Source organism: Coffea eugenioides, chromosome 5 (genome assembly GCF_003713205.1).
Source record: "Coffea eugenioides isolate CCC68of chromosome 5, Ceug_1.0, whole genome shotgun sequence".
In the NCBI taxonomy this organism is placed as follows: Eukaryota; Viridiplantae; Streptophyta; class Magnoliopsida; order Gentianales; family Rubiaceae; genus Coffea; species Coffea eugenioides.
The window spans coordinates 51,933,159-51,957,554 of record NC_040039.1 but is presented as its reverse complement, the minus strand read 5'-3'; the positions used below and the strand labels follow the sequence as shown (position 1 = coordinate 51,957,554).

Sequence of the window (24,396 nt, the reverse complement as noted above, 5' to 3'; positions counted from 1 at the left end):
ATACTATGGCATGCGTGGTTAGTGATTGGTATATCAAATTAATTTAAACAAACTCACGAGTCAGGTAGGTAAAGGATTCAGAAAGTGAGCAATTAAACTCCCAAAAACAAAAACAAAAAAAAAAAAAAGAAGAGGGACAGGGCAGTCAATCCATAGTAGTATAGTAGTAGTACATGGAAATGTATACAGCTACAGGAATTAGCTAGGGATGTGGGTATATGACATGTATATGCAATATTATGCTAGTACGACCACAAGGAATCCCCAATATTGCCCTCATCCAGCATCATGGGCGGCGTATCGGTGTTGAAATGGGACGAGATGGGCTCAAGATGGCGATGATCCCTGGACGCGGTGGGAGAGTGATTCTGATGATGATGATCAGGTGGCGCAGAGTTGTGATCAGTGGGCACAGTGGTACTGTTATAGTACTGATCCTGGGACATAGATATCAGCGAGGAGGAGGATTGGGTGGAGGAGATTCGCATTTGGAGAACTTGAGCCTGTGCAAGTGCCAACTGAGACTGCAGGAGGTCAACCTGGTTTTGTAGAGAAGATATAGCACTCACGCACCCGTACACTGGATCCCTCATCCTCGCGTTTGCCTCGTACACCATCGCACTCACTGCATCCCCTCGCTGATGCTCTGGCAGCTCCTGCATTATTAAGTTAATGTTAAATTTCGGGGATGAAGGAAAACGGGATTTCAATAATTACTTGAATCAATCGAAGGCACTGCGCTGCTGCCTCTTTAACTAATTAGCAAATACCAGTACATATACATCAGCATCATTTTAGTATAGCTAGCTAACTGCAAAGTGCAAACTTAATCTTCTTTTTTGTTTTTTGGGGGGAGGGGGGGTTTGGGGGTACAAAGAGGGAAAGGGAATTGAAAAAAGGGATTCATGATTAAACCTGAAGCATCTTGTTTACATTGCTGGCACCAAACACCCTATGGACGCTGGCAAACTTGTGCGGCTCATCAGCTGGAAAGTAGGGAGCAAATACGCATTCCTGAGAACATCTCCTCCTTAGAAGCTTGCATGCTGCGCAAGGGGAACCCCCAGCCACCACACCTACTTGTTTTCTACCGCTCTCCTTCATTTTAATTTTTCATTCTTGTTAATTTATTATATTTACTTAATCTTCCGCTCTCCTTCAAGTTAAGCAGCTTTCTTGTTCACTTGGGGAATATTGGACTAGTCTGAGGCTCCAGGAAAGGATTGGTTAATCAGGTTTTATATACTAGTACTTAGTAATGCTAGCTAGTAGAATAGATATACACTAGCCCGTGCCGTGCCATGCCATGGATTGATGGCAGGTGGTCATGAGGGCCGGAGATCTTGACTGGGTCCTACTAACAAGCAAGACAGCTTTAACAATGGTGGCTAATTAATTAAGATCTTAATTACCTCACGACATTAATTCTCTCTTTAACTAAGCCGCTCTCTCCTCCCGATTGAAAGTTTACGGCCTATCTTTGTCACAGACACACACACGCGGCCTTGCAGTTACAACCCTATTCTATTGCAACTCTATGGAATTGGAGCTCCTCCAAGAATACCAGTGTGTGTTTGGCTATTACACTACACATTTAATGTATATTACACTACACATTTAATATTGACAAAATAATTATTATCTGCTTGCATTACAAACGTAACATGTTGTTTAACTAATCTTTTTTTTTATCTTCTCAATTATCTTTTTTTATTTCATTTCACTGTCGTATCATCATAAAAAGCTGTATAATAATTATTTCAAGGAACATCTCATCAAATAATCTTACATTCAAATACACCCAACTAGCTAACTAACACGATAGTTGTTGAGCCAAATATGGCAGTGAACAAATCTTCTAAGGGTATCGATCCAACTTATGATTGATTGATTTTGAATTACGTACGATTGAGAAGCATAGGCATGTTTGTGTCCAAGCACCACGTCGAGCAGGGGTGATCTGATGGCTCTACCTGGCCTACATACTGAGGAAATCTTCCTTAATTAGTCTCCGATATTCTTTGATGCTTGATCCATCGAAACGAAAAGTTTGATGCAAATTCAACGTAGCGGGCCGCAACTGCTGTTGGCGTCTCTACCACCACTTTGTCTGGTGCTGAGCTTTGTGATTGCATCCTTGTCAACGCGTCTCTCTAATTGAGCTTGAAAGTTTGTCCATTGACGTTTGTCCAGAGCTGGAGACACTGCTATTGTTCATTACACGTAGCACCCATAGATCATTCAAAATCTTGGAGAGTAGATCAGCTATCAAATCCGTCCTCATACGAGAAATTCGGGCTTTGTTAATTCTTCCAAGTTCTAATGGAAAAGCTTTCACGAAGTCACCACTTTTCTACCTTGCATGGGACCTCAATTGCCCCGTAGTGCCCATTTTCGTCTTCCTCTTCCATGAAAGGGGTTTTAACTACTTTTTCCAAACACAAAGCAGCAAACATGGCCAACATCAGCATCAAACTCCCTCACGCCATCGCCATGTAAAAAAAAAAAAAGTTTGCTTACTTCCAAAGTAATTTAAGGAATATATTTTTTTGGCGTAGGAGTGCGACTTCTCTGCTTTATCTTAATCCTAAGACATGGGGGCATGCTTTCTTTGACAAGCTTTTGATCCTTATTTCGCGTTTTTGCATCTATTACGGACCTCCCCAGTCCTCAGTCCTCACCTCACCTCACCTATATGTCATACGAATCGCCTTTTTTTTTTTTGATTTTATGGAAAAGCAAGTCCACTACTTCAACAAATCAATTATCTGTGCCATGGGTCGGCGATATAATTAAGAGATATTCCTTTCATTGACTTTGGCATGGCTTCACCAAGCTAATCATGATCGTTTATCCATGCATGGTTTCCGGATCCCAAAAAAAAAAAAAATTTTTTTACTATGATACTATATTCAAATTCTCTTTTTAGAGAGAGAGAGAGTGTGTGTGTATGTGTGTGAAGGTGTGTTCTTGGAAGTCAAATTTGAATCTTACAGTAAAATGTCTCTACTAATTGAATTGGATCTTTAAAATATATAGTGCTTGTCCATTATCCGTGCAGCTACTTAAGTTTTTTTTTGTTTTTTAATCATGTTTTGTCTTATTAATTACCTTTTTCACTCCTACGTACATCAAACACTATGAGATTACCAGAAATACCCACGACACCCATGACTAAGAAAGAAATTTCACTGTCTACTAACCTACCTTCCTAATTTTAAGCACGCACGCGATAGTGCCCCTTAGCCACTACTATATATGTATTAACTCCATTTTACATTTATTTAGACTATTTCTTATTATAATTTATTGTTTTGAAAAAATTAATACTTAAAGACAAACCCTCTTTGTGTTTTGAATGATGTCCTCTTTGAGTTTGGAATGTATAGGCCAACTGTGGACGCTTGTCAAAGAAAATTGCACTGGCAATTAGGGATGTAAGCGAGCCGAACTACTCGCGAGTAGTTTGGTCAATGGCTTGGCTTGAACTCGGTCAAACGAAGTTCGAGCCGAGTCTCGAGCTACTCGAGTACACATTCGAGTCGAGTTCGAGTCAGAATTTTGCAGCTCGTGGTTCGACGAGCCATATAATTTAAATAATATATATGTATTATAATTATAAATTGACCGTTATGGGTATAATTTATACTGAATTTACAAGTAAGGTATCGAGTCAAAAAGCTTGATTACTCGACTCGATAAGATTTGACTAAAGGTCGAGCCTTATCGAGTTGAGCCTTATCGAGTCGAGTCTCGAGCTTTTAAAGATTTCCTCGAGTCAAGCTCGAGTTTGAGATTTTTCGACTCGATCGAGCTCGAGCCAAGTTATTTATAGGTCGAGTCAAGCTCGAGTATAGCAATACTCGAGCTCGACTCGGCTTGATTACATACCTACTGGCAATGCCCTTCTCCCTTTATATGGATGTTTGCTTGGATAATTTCGACGGCCTATTCATTCTCTCTACGTGTTCCAAAAGGAAAAGACTAGAGGATTTTGTTTTGACGTCAGAATGATCAAGATAAGATTTGCGTGCCGATGTAAGACAGAAATTTGTTTTTCTTTTTATTTATTTCTTTTAAAGAGAGCATAAAGGTCCTAGGTTTAAACTTTAAGCAAATGTAAGCAATTGTAAGTTTTAAGAAAATCTTATTTGCTACACAAATGCCAATTGGAAGCATCCACCGAGTTTTAAGTACTCTTACATCAGGTTATATATATATGGTGATAATAACAGCAACCAGCATCTTACATTGTGGGGAAGTGATGCATGTCATTGGCGGTTGCTGAATTTAATTAAATGACCCTTGGAAAAAAAAATAATTTTTCGTCATAATAACGTCTTATGGGTGATTTTCAAGAGTCCTGCTCAAAGTAAGGCATTTTCCTGCTGCAAATTAGCTTCAAATGGTACCGGTACTAATTCTAATGATCATTTCAGGAATCTACACATATGTTCACAATATTTTGGCATATTGCTTATGGTTATTTTAGGTGAAAATGCGATCAAAATTGATTTTTGGGAGGAAAATGCTGTATTCCGTGTATGTATGGGACCAAACCCATAATTTTAAAAGTGAAAGGACTAAAAAAACGCATCATTATTTTAAAAAGTAAGAGACTCAAAAGGTGCAAAGCTCCAATGTGAATGCGAGGGACTATTTCTGCGATTCAAGTCCTTTTTCTTTTTCTTTCTTGAGCTTCCTCCAAGTCATCAGAAACTCGTGTTGCGAAAAAGGAAAAGACACAGTAACTCCGACATGAAAAGTCAACGGACCATCATCAAAACACAAAACTCTTCGTTTGAGCATCTGAGGATCATCGTGATCATAGACCTTCGTTTCTTGGTCCTTTTTATCCTTTGTTTAATTTCTATTTTACTTTAAAAAAAAAAAAAAAAAAGGAAGAACGGGCCTGAGCAAATTGAAGAGAGCCTCCGCATCCGCTTTTAATAGGCATACTATCGTGTGAAGTCTATCATTAGCAATATTAGCATCATCGAATTTAATTCTTTTTTTAAACTGATCTGAAAATGCAGTGTTCTAATGATTTGAGTAAACCGCATGTAAAATAAATCTTGTCATTTAAGCATGTCCCCTGAAGAGAAGTTGAAGTGACAGAGTACTGAAATGATTCTGTTGCCAACAACCAAAGTGGAGCACTTCACTTTGCATAGATTGCCCATTTTAAGGCTAATTCCTTATATTATAGCTGAAAAAAAAATCGGCGATTTGTTACTCTGGCAAAGTTATGTTTTTATATTATACCTGTCGTATTTTGTCAGTACGGTATTTTTTTATTTTTTTTTTCGAAACGATAGATGTCCTATAACCTAATCTAGCCTAGTCTAAGGGGAAGGGGAGGGGGTTCGATGTGAGTACAGACTCCATCGATGAAGGTCAATTAAGACCGCCACAAATTGTGGCAAATTTGTGGGAGGCAGGGATTGAACCCCTGACCTCCAGCATCACCTTTAATGGTGATGACCACTGGACCAAATGGCCAGTGGCTGTCAGTACGGTATGGGCAACCATTTTTTTTTTTTTTAAGGCAAAAGCTGCTGTGCTGACTATAATTAGCCACCAGGGGCTGCTGTGCTTAGTGTCATGCTTACTAACCACGGCCGCCAACAAATTTATTTTTTTTTTTTGCATGTACTTTCAAAATCAACACTTCTGTTAGTTTTCGTCCTGTCTTCTGCATATAAGTTCCATCAAAACTACCCCTTACGTCTTTCTAAATTACTATTGTGAATAGGATTTTGTCTCGTTTAACAATACTTGTTGAAGCGCTGTGGAAGCTATAATGCACTCGGAGAAGGAAATGATTATGAGTAGGTCATAAAGAAGTCTACCAATGAACTTCTACATACAGTTTGAAGATAATTTTGTGTATATTATCTCGTTGTAACTGGTTAATCAGCTCTAACATTTGTTTGTTTTAACTATTGAATTAAATCATATTAGTTCGAGCTCTGATTTTGCTGTTTCATCAAAATATACAAAAAAAAAAAAAAAATGACATTCTCTCATCACATCTTCATTAAAGTTGAGAACATTTTTTGCCTTCTACGTTATGTATGTACACTCTGAGAGGATTTTTTGGTTTTGTCATTACTTAGTTTCGTTAATAACACCTAAGATGTTATTTGATTCCACCAATTGGGGAAATTATGCAATTAATTGCTCCACCATACCATTAATCTCAGACAAGAAGATTGTTTGAGGTAAATGTGTCAATTCTCACGGGTCACCAGTGTACGTGTATGACATGCCTATTTGTCAAAGGGACAAGTAAAATTCTATGGAGTGGGGTATAGATAGCCTAAATATGATCAAGGCATAAAACTGTGATGCAAATTAGAAACTAATTTTTAAGAACAATTGATTAAACCAGAGATAAAAAAAAAAAAAAAACAATTGTTGGCTGCCATGCTTAGCAAGCATGACACGGCAGCCCTTGGTGGCTTAATTATCGGCTATCGCGCCGTCTAAGTACAATAGCCTTTGCCTTTTAAAAAAAAAAATCGATTACCCTGTTACGATTCGTCAGCACAGCAAATATAGTACGAGAACATAACAACAATTCATCGACTTTTTTTTTCGACTATAATCTAAGAAATTTGCCCCATTTTAAGTGTTGTGAAATCGAGGTAATTGTTACCTGGGGACTTTTGGAGGATGTGGCCCAGTAGTGTAGCTGGGAGGTGAATTGGCTCTTTTTTGTCCTTATGATAACTGGAAATATCATCTAAAGCTCATACTTAAAGAAATAAGAAGTGAAATTGTGGGATAACCAATAAATTTTTTTTTTTTTAAAAAAAAGCCTATGTGCTGACCCTCGGGCAAAATAAGAGAATGTCATTTTTTTCCATTTCCCGTGCCACGGAGGGAAGGGTTTTAAGCTTTACTTCTTCCTTGATAGCTAATTGCTCGATGCAGTGTGCCATCATTCTTCCTGAGAACGAATAATTGCGGGTGACTTTAGTGCTTAAGAAATGGTCAGCAAACAAATGGAATCAGCAACTTTATGTCCGCAATCACATCCTTCCTTCCATGAAGAACAAATTAGGTGTTTTTTTTTTTTTGTTTTTTGGGAGATAAATGGTACTTTCAATTGAAGCCATGGAGATAGTACAAATAATTGAAAGGTCTAATATTTCACTTCTTTAGATCTTGTCCATTCACTACGCATATCAAGAAATCTTTGATCTTTATGCTATACGTATGTATAATGTACAATGGCGGCTCACAATTTGCATCCCACGTGCACTTGAAGAGGATTATCCGCGTTGATTTGTCGATAGCAACAAGCTGCAGGATTCTTCGGCCTAAGGAAGGAGTAGGAGTATTTCTGTATTTCCGTATTTTGTTTGAGGGAGAAAACTGAGCCACTGCAGATATATTGAAGGCCAAGGAGACAGAACCAAAGTCAACATATTGACCGACTGTTTTGACATATTGGCTTTAGTTCTATCACCACCCAATCGTAAGCTGACACCAATATTTTCTTGTACTCAAAACATAGACAGACATATTTATTACTAACTAAACCCGCATTCTGTCTGTTAGCTAGTGTGTGACGGTGCCGTTGCGTGTAAACTAGGGCTGTAATCGAGTCGAATCGAGCTCGAGCACGATACTCGAGCTCGACTCGACATACAGATAGGGGTGCTCGAGCTCGAGCGAGTAGTATTATTGAAGCTCGAGCTCGAGCTCGAAACTTGCTCGCAATACTCGAGCTCGACTCGTATGGGCTCGAGTCCATTCTAGTCTTATCGAGCTCGAGTTATTAAATTTCATTTTTTTGATAATTTTTGAGCGAAAAGACATTATTACCCTTTTAAAAATTTTTTATGACTTGAAACATTTCGTAAATTCGACAATTCTTTTGGGTATAAGGGTAATTTTATAATAATAATATATTAAATAATTAAAATTAAAATATTAAATAATTAAAATTAAAACATTAAATAATTAAAATTAAAATACTCGATAAGGCTCGTCGATCCTTCGAGCATCACTTCTGGATGCTCGAACTCGACTCGATAACTTTATCGAGCTGCTCGAAACTCGACTCGAACTTGGTTTGACCGAGTTCGAGTCAATCTCTTGACCGAGCTCGAGTGCAGTTCGATTCGATTACTTCCCTAGTGTAAACCGCAGCCCCTCCAACAACAAAATCCATCTTTTTTTTTTTTTTAAATTTTGTTTATTTATCGTTTGCTTCAGATGTTAGCCCAGATACTTGACTACTGCCATAAATAAAGTTCCTTATCATCATTAGCATGCAGCAGGAGTTTCTTTTTTTTGTGATTCTTCTGAAACATAAACCACGTAACACAATTTTTGTCGACTGATCCGATCATCTTTATCGCCGCCGCGCAAATGAATTGTCACGTAGCGTAAGTCACAGCAGGAGGCAAATTCCCGTTTGTTGTCACGTAGCGGCTGCCCTTTAATGAGTAATCATTCTCTAATGGGCCTCCAGAACCACCCAATTGGCAAAGCATCAGGGGCCAACCTCGGGAGGCTGTGGCTCATTTTTAGTCCAGACTCGAGCAGATGAAATGCTGCTCGTGCTCGCATTCTGATGCACGACGGCTTTTCAAGTCTAATGGGCTCAAATTTACTTTTCAAGTCTGTTCTAGACTTCTAGTAGTAGCAGTATGTGATATTGGTTTGGCGTCTTGCTGCTAGCACCCAGCAAAAAGGAAGAGAATGGAATGGGCTCTTAGCTCCATAATAATGAGAATGGAATGGGCACTCTCACCGGTAAATGTTGACAACAAATTTTTGTTTGGATTAACTATTTTTGGAATATTTTAAAATTTTTTTACTGTAACAGAGTTTTTAAAGTATATTTTAGGATATTTTTAGAAAATATTTTGAAATATTTAAGAGTAGTAGAGTTTTTAAAATATATTTTGAGATATTTTTTAAACATTAAAAAAAATTTAGAGTATTTTTTAAAAATTAGTTTTTCAAGTAGGTAATCTAAAAATTAGTTTCTCGAAATATATTTTAGAACCTCTTCTACTCTTAAATATCCCAAAATATTTTTTAAAAATATCTCCTAAAAACTCTGCTACAACAAATTTTTTCAAAAAAACAATTAATCCAAACGAAAACATTTGAAAAACTAATTTTTGAAAAACTGAAGAATCAAGCTTCGCGCCTTGTAGAAACGTAACGGAATCCGCTCCGGATTTTAAAAAAAATATAAATATATGTAGTATATTATAAAAAAACTCTGATGGTGGAACTCGTGCCTGTACTTACCACTAATAAATGAATAAGAAAGTTCAACAGTTGACCAATTAGAGGTCATTAGTTTCAATTGTTACTTTGCTTGCCAATCTTCTTCAAATTTCCGGCAGCCGAACTGAGAATTCAATATACATTTGGCAGTTTGACACACGCTGCGATCTTTTTTATCTTCTTCTTGTTGTAGAGTATTATCAATTAGTAGTCTTCGCCTTGCTTTAGTTTTTTTTTAGTGCATCTGTTTAAACCAGTCAGTCGCTTCTCTTTGGGTGGAAAGTGAAAGATAAAATAATTGTGTTGCCGGAATGAAGAATAGCGAGGACGAGCAGAAGGAAGAATTCCTGAGGGAGTTTGGTGATGATTACGGCTATAAAAGTGCCCCCAAAAACATTGATCAACTCCGAGCTACAGAATTCAAGCGATTGGCCGGTCACATCTCTCTCTCTCTCTCTATCTCGCTTCTTTTTTTTTTTTTTTTTTTTTCTTTTTTGGTTAGCAGTAATACTTAAATCGGAAAAGCAATTGACTCTATTGGAAAACTTTTCAGTAGTTGCAAATGGGTACTTTGAGCTGATAATTTTTAGGAATGAACGCGGTATTAGTATTAGTAGAAGGATGAAGAGGTTGAATATATGTGCAGGGGTGGTGTACCTGGATCATGCTGGGGCGACTTTGTACTCCGAGGCACAGTTGGAATCAGTCTTCAAGGACCTGAATTCCAATCTCTATGCAAATCCACGTATCCTTCCTTCCTCCTTCGGCTCCTCAGTTTTTTTTTTTTTTTTGCTTCCTTCCTTTTTTCTTTTTTTAATCAACATAATCGTTAGGTACTCTAATAATAATTTAAAAAGAAAGCATTTTGGTTTTTAATTTTAAACTGCTTCAATGCATACTACTGCTACTACTTGTATTAAAAAAATGTTGTGTTCCTCATTTGCTACGAGGCTTTGAGTCTGTAAAACACGTACTACTGGTCGAAAACGTGTAATTTCTTTTGTCTATGTGCTTCATGTCCAGCAGTTTTTTAGAGGATTCCCTTTTTTATTGGCCTCCTTCTTCTTCTGTTCCTCTAGTATACACATACTGCTATTTTGCTTTATCCATACGTGCAGAAATTGGCATTATTTCCATATTTCATAACCTTTTTCTTATATTTCATAATCTAGCAGCTCTCTTCTGTGTCTTGTGTGACATGGGGTAGTTGCTTCTACATACTAGTATTATTACAGTTTGCTTCTGGATATTGCATTCCTTCTATACACTGGTATATTCCGAAAGGCCTCTAGACCGTTGATTTCAGATTGATATGTATACTTCCACCAACTTGTTTTTCTGCTTTCACTGTTTCACTTTGCGCATTGTCGCCTATTTAAGCGTACTCCATTTCCTTAATCTTTATAAGAAGGCCCATCTTTTGAGAAGACAAAAAACATTGCTCTCTTGTGCTAATCCTAATGGACTGCACAAGCAAGGATTTTTTTTTTTAACTTCCAACTTGTATTCTAGATAGCCAGAGCAGCTGCAGCTTGAATACCAGTGACAGAGTTGGGGAAGCGCGCACACAGGTGACAATTTTGTGCTGGGCACACTTCCTTTCTTGTTTCTCTGTATCCACCTGCATATAAGCATATGTTTTGGACTGTGATTGTGTGGCAACTAGTTTCAGAAATCACTGGCTGAATTTTATGTTTTACCAAAAGCATAGCTTGTCTGATAGCATTAATGAACTGTCACATTTCGTCAATTTGTATTGGGTTCGTGCATATTAACTTTCTTTTCTTTTGTTTTTCATTGAATTTTGATTTTTTTTTAGGTCCTTGATTATTTCAATGCATCTTCTAGAGAGTACAGCGTCATATTCACTTCTGGGGCAACAGCAGCCTTAAAGCTTGTCGGGGAGAGCTTTCCATGGAGCAGTCAGAGTTGTTTTATGTATTCGATGGAGAATCATAACAGTGTGCTTGGGATAAGGGAGTATCCTTTATCACCTTTATCAAGCAAATATGAAGAAAATTAACAGACTACCTGCTATAAATAGGTGAAGCTTGGGTGCGGACTTAAGCAGGGTGAATAAAGATGGTTAACAAAATTCTCAGATTCTTTTTGTTGTTAGTGGAAGATTTTCTATCTCGAAGTTTCTTTATCTCTAATAGGGCATCTGACTCCTGACATTGCGTTTGAGATTACTAACTTGCTGCAGCTTTGTGATATACATTTATGGCTTACTTTTACAAGTGACGTTACTTGATCTTTGTGATTGACCTTGACCAGTGCATTTTGAACGAACATTTTTACTATCAGGTGAGGCAACACCCTGGAGAACTTTGGGTGGTTGGAACATAAAGGTATTCTGTTGGCCAGTGCTACACATGTGAATGTGCAGGATTTGCTGTTAGTTGCATACGTACAAGCTTACCCTTTTACTAATTTTCCTGGGATGCGAAGCTTTACCTTAAGAAGTAGAAAATAAGGTCATAATGTGCACCAATATTTTCTCCTTGTGGAAACAAAACCAAAATTCATCCTATGGATCCTAATTATTGTCTTGGTCATTTTTTCTTGGACGTCTTTCCTTAACAATCTCAAGATATGCACTCAACCAAGGGGCTGCCGCTCTTGCTGTGGATGTTGAAGAGACTGCTGATTATCGCAATTCTAGAGGCGCTAACTCGGCCATTCGACTTTTTCGGCACCATGAACTACGGAGAAGTGAAAGAGGACTAAGTAAAGAAGATCCTACTGGTAATGCTTATTTTAGCCAAGCCCCTATAGCAATGCACTAATGTCTATAAAAAAGTTTTTTGTATTACTTTTTTGCAAATTAGAAAATAAAATCAATGCGCCCATCTATTCTTTGCAAAGCCTATTTATGTTCCTGGGTTGTCAATTTCCATTCTTTGCAAATCCTATTTGATGTGATGATTGTATAAGTTTCTTTCTCAGTGACAAATAGAAAGTTCGTTGGCTTCACTATTCCAATTAGAGAACAACATATCAAAAACTGGTAGAAAACAGTATTCATACCTTGTGGTACTCTCACATATAATAAGTGCCTCTTCTTTTATTGCTCTTGGTTTTTTTAAATATCCCCACATTAATGTCTACCCTCAGTGTAATGATGCTTCTTCTGCTTCCAATTAGAAATCTACAATTATCACTTCACTTAATTTTTTTACTTTTCTATTTTTATTTCAGGTAATGTCTACAACTTATTCGCATTCCCTTCAGAATGCAACTTTTCAGGTACCAGATTCAACCTCGATCTGGTGAAGCTCATCAAGGAAGATTCACATAATGCGTTGGAAGGTTCCACCTATTCACGGTAAGCTGGTTTCCATTTACTTCTGCTCCATTCTTCATGAATAGAACCTTCTTTTAAAGTCTTTACTAACAGACTATCACTCTGTTGAAATTTATTAAATTTGGACTTGCTGAAGTATGCAAGATGTACAATCAAAATCAATATGTAATATTTGATTGAAAGTTCAGCATCAAGACTTCATGTTATGCACTTCTGTGTACCACTGTAGGTATATCAGTCTTCTGTGGGATGGAGTGCTATTTTCCGTGTTTGTTTCTTTGTGTAACAAAGGTGCTGTGGCATGTCTGTGAAAAATTTATTGGCTCATCTTTTGAAAACAGTGGATGCTGGATGGTTTTGATTGATGCTGCGAAGGGGGGTGCCACAGAACCACCAGATCTATCTAAGCATAAAGCTGACTTTGTTGTGATCTCATTTTATAAGGTATCCAGCTTGACATCTTTGGTATACCTATGCACGTGTTATATGAACTTAACGTCTGTTGTTTTATGTCTTGTATAGATATTTGGCTATCCAACTGGCCTCGGCGCGCTCATTGTTCGAAATGGTAACTTACGGTGGTTCATTTTATTAAATTTCTCGCATTCTATTTTATAATACATTCATTGTTAAGTTGGACAAGTAAGTTTTACACATGTTGAAGGAGGATGTAGAAAAGCAATTTTTGTTGCGGAAACTTTCAATCTTATGTGTTATGAACTTATAACACGTCTGACTTTCTTATATCAAAGGAAATTTTGCTGACCTCTCTGTCTCTCTTCCCTTCCCTTCCCTCCATCCACTGAATTGCAACAGAAACTGCTAAGTTATTGAAGAAGACATACTTCAGTGGAGGTTCGCATTAAATCTGCTTCTGACATTTTTTTTTTTGGTTTTGTTTTTGAATGTCATTAAAATTTCTTCAAATGATTAATTGTATTAGGCACAGTGGCTGCATCTGTTGCTGACATTGATTTTGTCAAAAGAAGAGCTGGTGTTGAAGAAATTTTTGAGGACGGCACTATTTCTTATTTGAGCATTGCATCAATTCTCCATGGATTCAGAATACTTAACACTTTAACCATGTCTGCTATATCCCGGTACATTAAAAGTTACTATTTCTTTTGGTGAAATGTTTATTGTGTCAGTAACAGATAAATATTGGCAGTCTCAGACGCTCGCATACATGATCACTCATGACCTTCATAATCCCAACATCAGCAACATGATGTGGTCATTTAGAATTTGCATCTTTTAAAATTATCTTCATATCTAGCTGACTCAAAATAGTTACTGTAACTTCCCTTATTATTTTATCTATTTGGTCATTTATATTAGGCAATCACGGAAACTTAATAGATTTCACTACTCAGTTGGGTGATGTATGTAACTACTGATGACAGTTCCATTGGAACATTGTCTGTCAATGCATCTCAATGGAAGGATATTTGAGTTTTTAATTGATGATCACTACATTCAAATGCAAATTATTGGGTTTAATTTCTCTGCCATAATATTTAGCATTCATATTGATTTCTGAAAAATGTGTGTACTTATGAAAAGCATCATTGCAGTGGTGTTGTCATTATGTTTCTTTTTTTTATTAAAAACCTTTGCGTTCAATCTCTCTCTTAAGGAAGGGTAAGGGAAGAGATGAATTTGTATTTGTTTCTTACTGCTTACATTGTTTAAGAAGTTATTGTCCTCTTTGATGCCCCCCCCCCCCCCCCCCTGGGGAGTTGAAATTTAGACCAGACATCATATATTTGAGCAATAAGTCAAAGTTGTTTTTACTTTCAAGGCACACAACATCTCTTGCAACTTTTGTGAGGAAAACACTTTCAGCTATGAAGCATGAAAATGGAACTCATGTTTGCACACTTTATGGGGCAAATTCTTCGAAGGTTTGTATGTATGTTATTCTTAATTATCGATCATATAGTGAGATTTCTAGGAGTTTTTTTCTTTTTTCTTTTTTTTTTTTAACTTTTTGAGAAGTTGTCTGCTTTATTTATTGTGGTTGCATGGCTTTTGCTCATGGATAAGGTCTTGATGGCATGTTGAGAACTGTATTGCTTATGCAATCGTTCTAGGGGCCAAACGGAAAGCGAGTACATCACTTTTGATGAAATAGCTTATGAAAAGATAGTACATGCGTATTGTTTCAGTTAAATTTTATGTATGCCGGAACTCATGATTAATGGCAATTTCCAAGTTCCTCCTGTGTAATGTAGCACTTCACTAAGAAAGAAGTGCATATGGTGAAGAAAAAAGAGCAGCAATTGAAAACACTATTTCAAGTAATTGATAAATCATAGTCTTCCTAACATTAGCATGGCTTGAAAACTATAGAAGTATTTTATTGGTTAGAATCCAAAATAGTAGCCTTGAAAAGCTGAACTAACTTTCCTATCCAGCAAGTAACATGGAAAAAGTTCCTAGCCACATTCCATTATTTAAAATTAACACCTTAGCTCTCCTTTATGTAGAAATTCCAAATAGTCTTTAGTATCTTTAATCTGATTGTAGATTTCAGTACTATCAAACCAAGCTAATTTTTGTATCTATGAGTAATTATTTTAATTCTGTTCTCCTACTCACTGTGCCCCATAACCTTTTGTTACTATTGATATTGAAGCATCCTGTGGACTCAAAATAAGCTTCTTCTTTCCCTGTATGGAATTTATTGACTACTTTTTAGTCCTGAAAAGATAGAAATCATTGTGGACCTTTTGCTCTTCAAAGTAGTTAATTATCAATACTTGGTTGCTTTAATGTGGAATTCTGTTGTTCTCTACTATTAACTTTGTTAGAGCTTATTACATGCATGAAGCCCCTGAGATACTCCTGATTACTTCTGAATCTCTGTATTTGTCAGGTGCTATTTGAAGGAATGGGTCCTATAGTTTCATTTAACTTGAGAAGGCCAGATGGGTCATGGTTTGGCTACCGTGAGGTGGAAAAACTTGCATCTCTAGCAGGGATTCAGTTACGGGTAAGAGTGGAGAGAAGAAATTGAATTTTCTCAAGGTGCTTGGTACTTGTATACTAGCATAAATGTGCTGATGATCTGTGATATGAATTTCGATTCTACCGTTTAAAACCTTGAGATCTTGTAAAAAGTATGTATAGGATGTTGAATTTTCATTGGCTAAGCTTATGCATATGATGTTAAGGCTGGAGAAATTGCAACTTGTTATCATGAGAGTTGAAATTCATTATCTTTGGCTGTTTTTGAAAGTATACTTTAACATTCATTATATATCTATTTTAGATGGGATGTTTTTGCAATCCTGGTGCATGTGCCAAATATCTTGGTTTGTCTCACTCGGATCTTCTTTCCAACTTTGAGGTAAATGTCATTCCCTTGCTATGCCCATTAGCTTTGGCTCAAATAATGTGATATATACCTCACATATGTTCCTTTCCTTCTTGTCTAGGCTGGGCATGTTTGCTGGGATGATCATGATGTGTTACGTGGAAAGCCAACTGGGGCTGTTAGAGCATCCTTTGGTTATATGTCAACATTTGAAGATGCCAGTGTATGCAGCTACTTATTTTTGTTGATTTTACTTGTACTTCTCTTGTCGATTCACTCTGGTCGTCGGTTTTCTATTCTTCACCCACTGCTAGTGAATTGAGGAGGAAGGCAGGAGTGCAGTAGGTGCTGGTGATTATCGGATTCCCAAACTCACCCAAAAAAAAAATTGTAAACAAGTAAAAGAAGAAGTGTTGAGATTTAGTCAATCAATTATCCATTTTCCTCATCTTTTGCTAATACACTTGTGCCGTCTGACATGAACTCTTGGAATAATTTCTTCACCTATACCATCTCTGCATGTGTTTGTCTTCAGGATTTGTTGGAAACTCCAGAAAATTTAGTTCTAAACAGCTACTGGTTGTTGGATTGTTCTTAAAGTGTTAAATGGGGGAAGTCTATTCAGTAGGATTCTTTCAACACATCAATTGCTTTATTTTAGATCAAGCTAACACCTTACAATTTTATATAGCTCTTCATTTGTTGCCTTATGTTATAGAACCTGCCATGCAGAATTTTGTGAACTTCATAAAGGCTTCCTTTGTGTCATTACCTTCTCGAACTCCCGGTGTTAATACATTAAGAGGAACAACTATTTCTCCTGCCATTGAAGGTTTGTTTAGTTTCTGTTTTTTATAGCGATGTTTAGGGGCTCTGTTTTGGTTCTAAACATATAATCTACAGACAATAATCTCCTACATTCACTGACCTCATGCAACTATCCTTTTTGCTCCTCTTATTCTGCTAAACTTCTTTTCCATTTTTAATATTGTAGGAATTGGGAGAGCTAATCCAAGGCTCAAATCTATTTCCATATATCCTATTAAGTCATGCTTGGGCTTTAGTGTCAACAGTTGGCCCCTTACCACTACCGGTAGTTTCTGTAAGCTGCAAACTGAATTAATTATTGGACATTATCTCTATGCTATTGTATTTATAAAGTTACCATTCTTGATTTCTCATCTATCAAGAATAAATGTTGGAGAAAATGATTAGGCAACTTGATCTTTAACAGAGCATATTTAGAAATTTTTTCTTGACTTTTAATTGTACTGTGTTAGATTGAAGAACCTAGAATAGTTTTGACCGTTGATTCTACATTTACTGCATTGGATCTTGCTTCTCTTTTATTCTAGCTGGCTTCAGGTTGTATGGTAAATGATCCTATGAAGCAATAAAATTTCTGTTATGAAGGCACCTCCATTGTTTGTTCAAATTCTTATTACCAGGATTGTGGGATTTATTGTCATTAACTTATGGACGGCATGTCCATAAGGATTTTTCAGATAAAAGAGCTTACGGCCTTTTGTTATTTTCAGGACTGCTACATGATCGAGAGTGGCTTCTCAGGAGCACTAGCGGTGAAATCTTAACACAAAAGAAGGTTCTTTCTCTACTTTGAGATTTGTTCTATCATGCAAATATATATGAATTAGGTGTTCGATTCCCTGGCCTAGGCTTAGATAAGGGTGCCTTGTTTCCTGTACTGAAAGCTCACCAACAATCAATGGCTGATTTAGGGCTAGAAAGACAGTCTTCTTCATTTGAATCCTACCTGGGATCTTCTTTCAAAACTTTCTAAACGCACAAAAGATGCAAAATGAGAATGGGAACAAAGAGAGATAATAGACATAGAAGAGTACAAGAAATGTCTCCTTGCCTACTGAAAACCCTGTTTAAGCTAGTTAGGTAGTAAAGGATTAAGAACTCAACAGCAATTGCAGAAAAGAAAAATTGGTTTTACTAGCAAGTGCGTTTTGTTTGATTTGGTCCCTTGAGATGTCTACTCCACAAAGAAGCCCATTCCATGGGTAAAGTCGAAATCCACTTACACTGTAGGTTTGTTTGGATTGGGCTTTATTTCCCCAAATTTATTTGCTTACATCATCATTACAATTTCCAATACACCTTTTTACCTTCCCAATTACCTTTTTATCTCACATACATCACATCACAAAAAGTGCTACAGTAAAAATATCTCTAATAATTCACAATCCAAACAGACCCTGACAAACATAGAACAATTAGTCAGGGATTGGTGAGCAATAACAACCAAGTAATTGTGTGAGCAATGGCCATGTGTTGTGGTTGCTAGTGACTTCCCCCTGTTTGGAACCTTGTTATCTAACTTGGGCTGAAGCCTTGTGGATGAAAGCTATCTTCCTTGTAACCTGCAAAGTTTACATGATATTCTTTATTATGCACAAGGCGTCCCAAGTTTTCCATGTTTGGATTGTAGGTTCCAGATATGTGCCATGTTACCACGCTTATCGACCTTGATTTGGGAATACTGTTTGTGGAGTCACCCCGCTGTAAAGAGAAGCTGCAGATCAAACTTAAATCAGATTTTCCTGTAGGAAAAGATGAAGTGAACATTCATCCTCAGAGGTTAGTTTATACTCTTAGCAGTTTTCGAAATTTAGGCATCATTATGTTAAGAACTTGATGGGACTTTTAAGCACAAGAAAGGCTTATCTTAGACACCGAGTGCATTCAAATTGTTAAATGCATCATTCAGAGTTGTGGTATTATTGAGTATTTTCATGTGGACATGGATCTCAGGGGTTAACATTGCATTAGAAATCAAGATGCCTTCTTTTCTGATGTTTTATTGGGATTTCAGAGAATAAGAAGTTATGAGTAATTTCTATTGGTTCTAGAGGATAAGCTGAACCTGATAGTTTTTCTGAATCAAAATTGCTTTTGATTTTTTAAAATATTTCCATGCACTTAAATGGTCAAACATGCTCTTGTATGTTTCCCCCTCTTTTTGGTATTTTTATGATGAAATCGCTTAAGTGAGGTACTTTAGGTCCCAATTGCTGTCTCTGATTTGAGCAACATGTACCGGAAATTTTATAATGTTGATCAACTAAAACAAGACCTCTATTGAGTTTTTGCTTTTACACGAAAAATGTATTAAACCATGCGCCAGGGAAGCCCATTTTTATCTTATTTTGCAGTTTCTTGTTATATGCTTTGGTCGTCAGATGTCTTCAGTCTACATGAATTGTATGGTTTTCTAGCGGTTTAGACAATGATTTGTGATTCTGAAACATGGTTGTTTTAATAGGTACGAAGTGGAGGTTTATCACGATGAGATTGACATCTGGTTTAGTGATGCTGTTGGTCGACCTTGTACTTTACTAAGGTGCTCAGGTCAACAGGGTTATGCTTGCTCAAACAGGAACAGGATTTCAAGGCTGTGTAGAGATCTTGAGACCAAAATGAATTTTGTGAATGAAGCACAGTTTTTGCTGGTATCTGAGGAAAGTGTCAATGACCTAAATGCTAGGTTGAGATCAAGTATGTTGAGTAACATAATGAACACCAATCTTTATTTCTGGAGTTTAGTTGCTTAGCCGCGCTTGTACATGTCATGGATGTATACTAAATCCATTTCTAGTATAGAAAAATTGTTAAAATGCTTTGTTTGTTTGAGCAAATAATCCCAGAATACTTTTTCTGTCATATAATAAACTAGAGAAGATTATAACCACCAAATAAAGTTTTCAGTATTCTGCTAGTTCTGAGTTATGGACACGAGTAACTTGTATTTCCACAGCTATAGTCACATGCACCTTAGTTACACAATATCTCTATGCTCCATGCATGCTTCGAGGCATTCTTAGCATTAATACACAACCAACTTGACCTTGTACAATGCTCTTGAAAATGAAAGAGGTGCATTAAACAGTTGCGTAAATTTGTAATTGTTTAAATTATCGCCAAAATTTCTCTTGACCCATGTTGCTGGTATCAGATGTGCAGCACCAGTTCGATGGAGAGTTAATTCAAGTGAGTACATCAAGGTTTCGACCCAACCTGGTAGTGTGTGGTGGGGAAGCATATGCAGAAGATGGATGGAGAAGCCTTAGAATTGGAAAGACAGAATTCATTGTAAGTTGCAGCTCTGACTTCTCTTGACTTGTGAGCAGTCAAAATGCTTAACTGCACTGCTTTTCTGACCTTGTTAATGGGTGAGTCTGCAATGTTGAGAAGTGATATTTTAGAAGGTGTTATCCAATAGATATTTGTTTTTCAGGTTATACTTATAATTCAATCTCCTTTTTGCCTTTTCCCCTGCATGTTAGACTGGTGATGGTTCATTTCCTGGGTTTTGGTTATAAATTTGCAGTTAATGTTCACCCGATAGACAGAATATACAATGTGATCATCTACCACCTCACATTAGTTTTGCACCAAGTTTCTTTTTTGTGCAATTTGTAATGTCTATGAATTGTTGGGAGTTGATATTTAGCTATTCTGGAATTTTGCAGTCATTGGGTGGTTGCAATCGTTGCCAAATGATCAATTTGAGTTTTCAAGGCGGGAAGGTGCAAAGGTCAAATGAACCATTGGCTACTTTAGCAGAGTATAGGAGAACGAAGGTTTGTTAAACTATCTTTCATTAGAAACAGAGCACTTGATTGGCCAGTTACAGATTTGATCTCTCTGTGTACTTGTCTACGGGAACAGGGGAAAATAACTTTTGGCATATTGCTGAGGCATGACGATAGCACTGGAAAGCACTCAGATGCATGGCTTCATGTAGGAGAAGAAATCCGTGCGAGTTTAGCTTGATTCTGGTAAATTTTTTTTGGAACCAAGTGATAAAGGAATGCAAGTCAAAGTAGAGAAACACTTGTCAGAGGAGATGTGGGCGTACAAGGGTGCTAACATTTATTGGACCATGCGAGAAAGAAGGCAGCTGGTCCTCCTGTGATGAAAATTTTTATGAACAATGGGGGTGGTGGATCAGTTAAGAGCGTACTACTACTCTTTTTAGTGTGCCTTGAAGAATGAAGAAAATGGTGATTTTCGTTGGTAATTTGATTATTTTCTGTTTTTTGGGGAAAATAACAAAAAGGAAATTCCCTTCTTCTGGTAGTCTCAGGTTACTCCTAATTCTGAATTAGCAAGCTAATGCTAAGGCTTTGGGAATTAATAATAATGATATTTCTCCTTCGTGTGTTTAATAATCCTATCATCATGTCGTCAGTCTCCCTTGGGAGTTGTTTTCTGTTCTTTTGGTACATAAAGGAGAGAAGTAGAGAAACCTCGAGGCTTTAAACATGTAGTAGCATTCATTACACTACTGTTGCGTTCAACATGTTGTAACTTGTTGACCGCTCTGCTCTACTGGAGAATGGAGGGATACGGAGAACGCTCAAGCTGGCCCATAATTGGCAACATGCGGAGTCCTTTTGGCCAACAAAAAAACACGCTCAAGTTCCAGTTACAAGAATTGGTTGATGCGATCTCATTTTTTTATTTTTATTTTTATTTTTATTTTAAAATGGCCCTTCACCGTACGAAGAAGCTTCCAAAACGGCGGCGGGTTGATACGGTGTCAAACTCCGTGGATCTTTCAGTCATAAACAGAAATTTTGAAACAGAAATTTAAAAGCCAGTATTTCGACCGGTTGAGGATAATGATGTGCTTGTAGATTTTTAATGTTATAAGTATTTTTTTTTTTTTTTGTCAAAGAAAAATTTTAAAATCTGAATTAGGAGGCCTGTCATCTTGACCAAAGACTTTGACCTCGTCTGTTATAGACTTTTTGGTGTCGTTCTTGGTACTTGGCTTCTTTTTGTTCAGGTCTTCTAGTCGTGGATAAATTGAGTTGCTAAATGCCTAACAAAAGTCTTAACACGAGAGATTGCTTCTGCTTGCGTGTCCCCAGGGATGATTATGATAGTCTTCGATCCTCTTTTTTCTTTTCTTTTTACTAACAATTTTGTTGTCGTCCAAATAATTAGCCACACTAAACATGTGGTAATGCACCGCAACAATAAGTTAATTTCGACTTTTCTGCTTCAGGAATGAGGCAGAGGAGGGTTGGAATCAATTTCCATGTCGTAACGTAAGCATGGATGGATGGTTCCACATGATCGTTACCTTACTGTACACACAAAATAGTCTTCGAGCTTTATACTTTTTGTGCATTATTATTATTCTTTGTATACTTTTTATGCATTGTATTTTTGGTAACATGTGAGATGTATCTTGCATTTTTAAAGGAATTAATCCTTCATATAATAATGTCAATGTGTATACTAACAAGTCGTCGTCGAGATGTACATCACATATGCAAAATTTGTATTTTAAATTTAAATTTATATTACGTGACAAGCACCGTTAAAACTCGTTAGCGCATACGTGAATAGTATATATAAAAGATTAATCCATTTTTTTTTTCTTTTATAAAAGATTGTCCCTTGTTAAAAAACAAAAAACACACACAACTATTCTTGGTACTCAGTTTGGACCTTAATCCAACACTCACTTTACACGGTCCAGGATATATATTAAAAGATAGAAAAGAAGGGTTTCATTTTTTTTAACATTTTGAAACTTTGTTGCCGGGTAAAACAACGAAAAAGGAAGAAAGATACCTTTGCTGCTGTGCTTATTATTAGGAGTGGTTATTACATCTATGAATGCATGTTAAACAATCTGATTTCTAGAATACGTGGCGGAGTCTAAAACTGGCTTACTTTACTTGGTAATCATCCTATGATATCTCTCTGTTTACTTGGTAATATTGATCAAAGCATTGACAAGATATTGAGAGAGAACGGTGTCGCTTTCGGTTGGATTAAAAATCCAATTAAAACCCAAGCCCGACTGGTCCGGTGGTGGTTCTGTCCCCATCTGTCTCTCATAGATCCAGTTGGGTCTCCCCGTAATTAGATTAGGATAGAGTAGGAGCAGGGATGACGATTGACAAAAAAAAAAAAAAAAAAAAAAGACTATGGCATCATATTTAAATATATTGTATATATATAATTAATGATAGCCATTAAACTCAAAACTAAACGGAGAAAAACAAAACTGAAAAAGACTCAAAACGAGCTCCTTTAACAGAGATTACAGTCAAAAATAACCGCCAAGTCCAGCCAAGGTTGTTTCGCAGCTTCAGGGAATCAGTTGCATTGCCAACGGTGCCATCGTCGAATAAACAAATCCCAAGTTTTTTCCAATCCCTTTTGATCATCGGCTTACTTCACTTGTCTGAACACGAAATCCATAGTACATTTTATGACGCAGCAGTCCGTCATTTCCTTTTCTTATTCTAGAAGCAATCATTATCCAGTGTTGGTTTTAATTTTATACAAGCATGTTACGAGTTGAAACCAAGTCATAGAATGCACACGTCTTCAAATCAAACCCAAAAAAAAAAAAAAAAAAGAAGGGTTATGTTTGCTCGGTCAATTTGACCATTTGAATTTGAAGTAAACCAAGCAAAAGGGGAAAAATATATGTAAGAAGAAGTCCATTTTGTGAATCTTTCCTTAGCGAAATCTACGCACCGCCGCCCATTTTATATATCTCTTAATCCATCTTCCAGAAAAGGTATACTCCATATTCAAAACCAGAACTTTCTTCTTCTTTTTTTTTTTTTCTTCGCTATAGCGTATCCCTCGCCATCTGCTGCTAGTGACTAATTGACTTAATTGGCTTATTCCTTACAATATGCTTCATTAAATATTAAGGATCTGGAAATGTAAACTCTTTTTAAAAAGAGTGTCAGGTGCATTTAACTGGTGCCGTGCAGCAAAGACTTAATCTGCCTTGTCCATTCGTAAAACTTCAATTGAAAAATTTTAATACAAAAAAAAAAAAAATTGCAAATACAACGGGGCCATCTGGAAAACGTACGTACTCTCTGGCAGGCTGCCCATTTGCGATTGAGATTCTGAAGAAAAAATGAGAAATTATTAGTGGCATGGAAATTGTTCAAAGTTGAGAATGGATTGGCAAGTAAAGTGATAGACCAAGGAGTGAGTTGATTTGCCAATTGACGACGATTATTTGGACCCAGTGAGCCACCCAGCCAAATCGGGTCCCATTCTTGTTGAATTCTTGAAGCTTGTTGCCTCCTGTAAGGGCCGCAATCAGCCATTTTTAGCCCAACGGTTGAATTTTCCCTCTAGTGTCAATTAAAATGAGTGGCTGTTCAAAACTTGTAAGGGACATCAACAGCATGACTTAATTTGCTTGCCTCTTGCTTTGGCTAAATTCGCCTAGTTTACTCATAAAGTGATTGTTAATCACATCCGGTTTTACCCTTTCGCGGGCAACTTTTTTTTTTTGTACTTCGAAGATCAATAGTAGCAATACTTTAAAGCATAGTTATTAAATCCTACTCGACAAGGAACCCGACAAAAAGACTGGGTCAATGGATTAATGGTTCAATCAGTGGGTCATTAGTTGAACCAGCGAGTATAATTTAATATTTATAAACATAAAATAGTAATTTTAATACACATAAAATATATAATAAAG

At 36.9% G+C, this 24,396-nt stretch overlaps 2 protein-coding genes across 2 annotated transcripts; one reads left to right on the top strand and one right to left on the bottom strand.

Annotated features, from left to right (window-relative positions):
- Positions 1 to 124: 124 nt before the first annotated feature.
- Positions 125 to 1,135, bottom strand: LOC113772324 (LOB domain-containing protein 4). Its single transcript, XM_027316917.1, has 2 exons — positions 916 to 1,135; positions 125 to 656 (listed from the first exon to the last, which is right to left on the bottom strand). Exons 1-2 carry the CDS (start codon positions 1,102 to 1,104, stop codon positions 243 to 245), a joined length of 603 nt encoding a protein of 200 aa, XP_027172718.1. The 5' UTR covers positions 1,105 to 1,135; the 3' UTR covers positions 125 to 242.
- An 8,234-nt stretch (positions 1,136 to 9,369) lies between these two features.
- LOC113772445 (molybdenum cofactor sulfurase) lies at positions 9,370 to 21,071 on the top strand. Its single transcript, XM_027317038.1, has 22 exons — positions 9,370 to 9,693; positions 9,905 to 10,003; positions 10,771 to 10,829; positions 11,078 to 11,238; positions 11,852 to 12,006; positions 12,460 to 12,586; positions 12,907 to 13,009; positions 13,088 to 13,133; positions 13,382 to 13,420; positions 13,509 to 13,665; positions 14,367 to 14,469; positions 15,444 to 15,560; positions 15,840 to 15,917; positions 16,006 to 16,107; positions 16,617 to 16,716; positions 16,879 to 16,977; positions 17,423 to 17,487; positions 18,343 to 18,491; positions 19,177 to 19,409; positions 19,867 to 20,003; positions 20,384 to 20,494; positions 20,583 to 21,071. Exons 1-22 carry the CDS (start codon positions 9,570 to 9,572, stop codon positions 20,685 to 20,687), a joined length of 2,469 nt encoding a protein of 822 aa, XP_027172839.1. The 5' UTR covers positions 9,370 to 9,569; the 3' UTR covers positions 20,688 to 21,071.
- Positions 21,072 to 24,396: the final 3,325 nt, after the last annotated feature.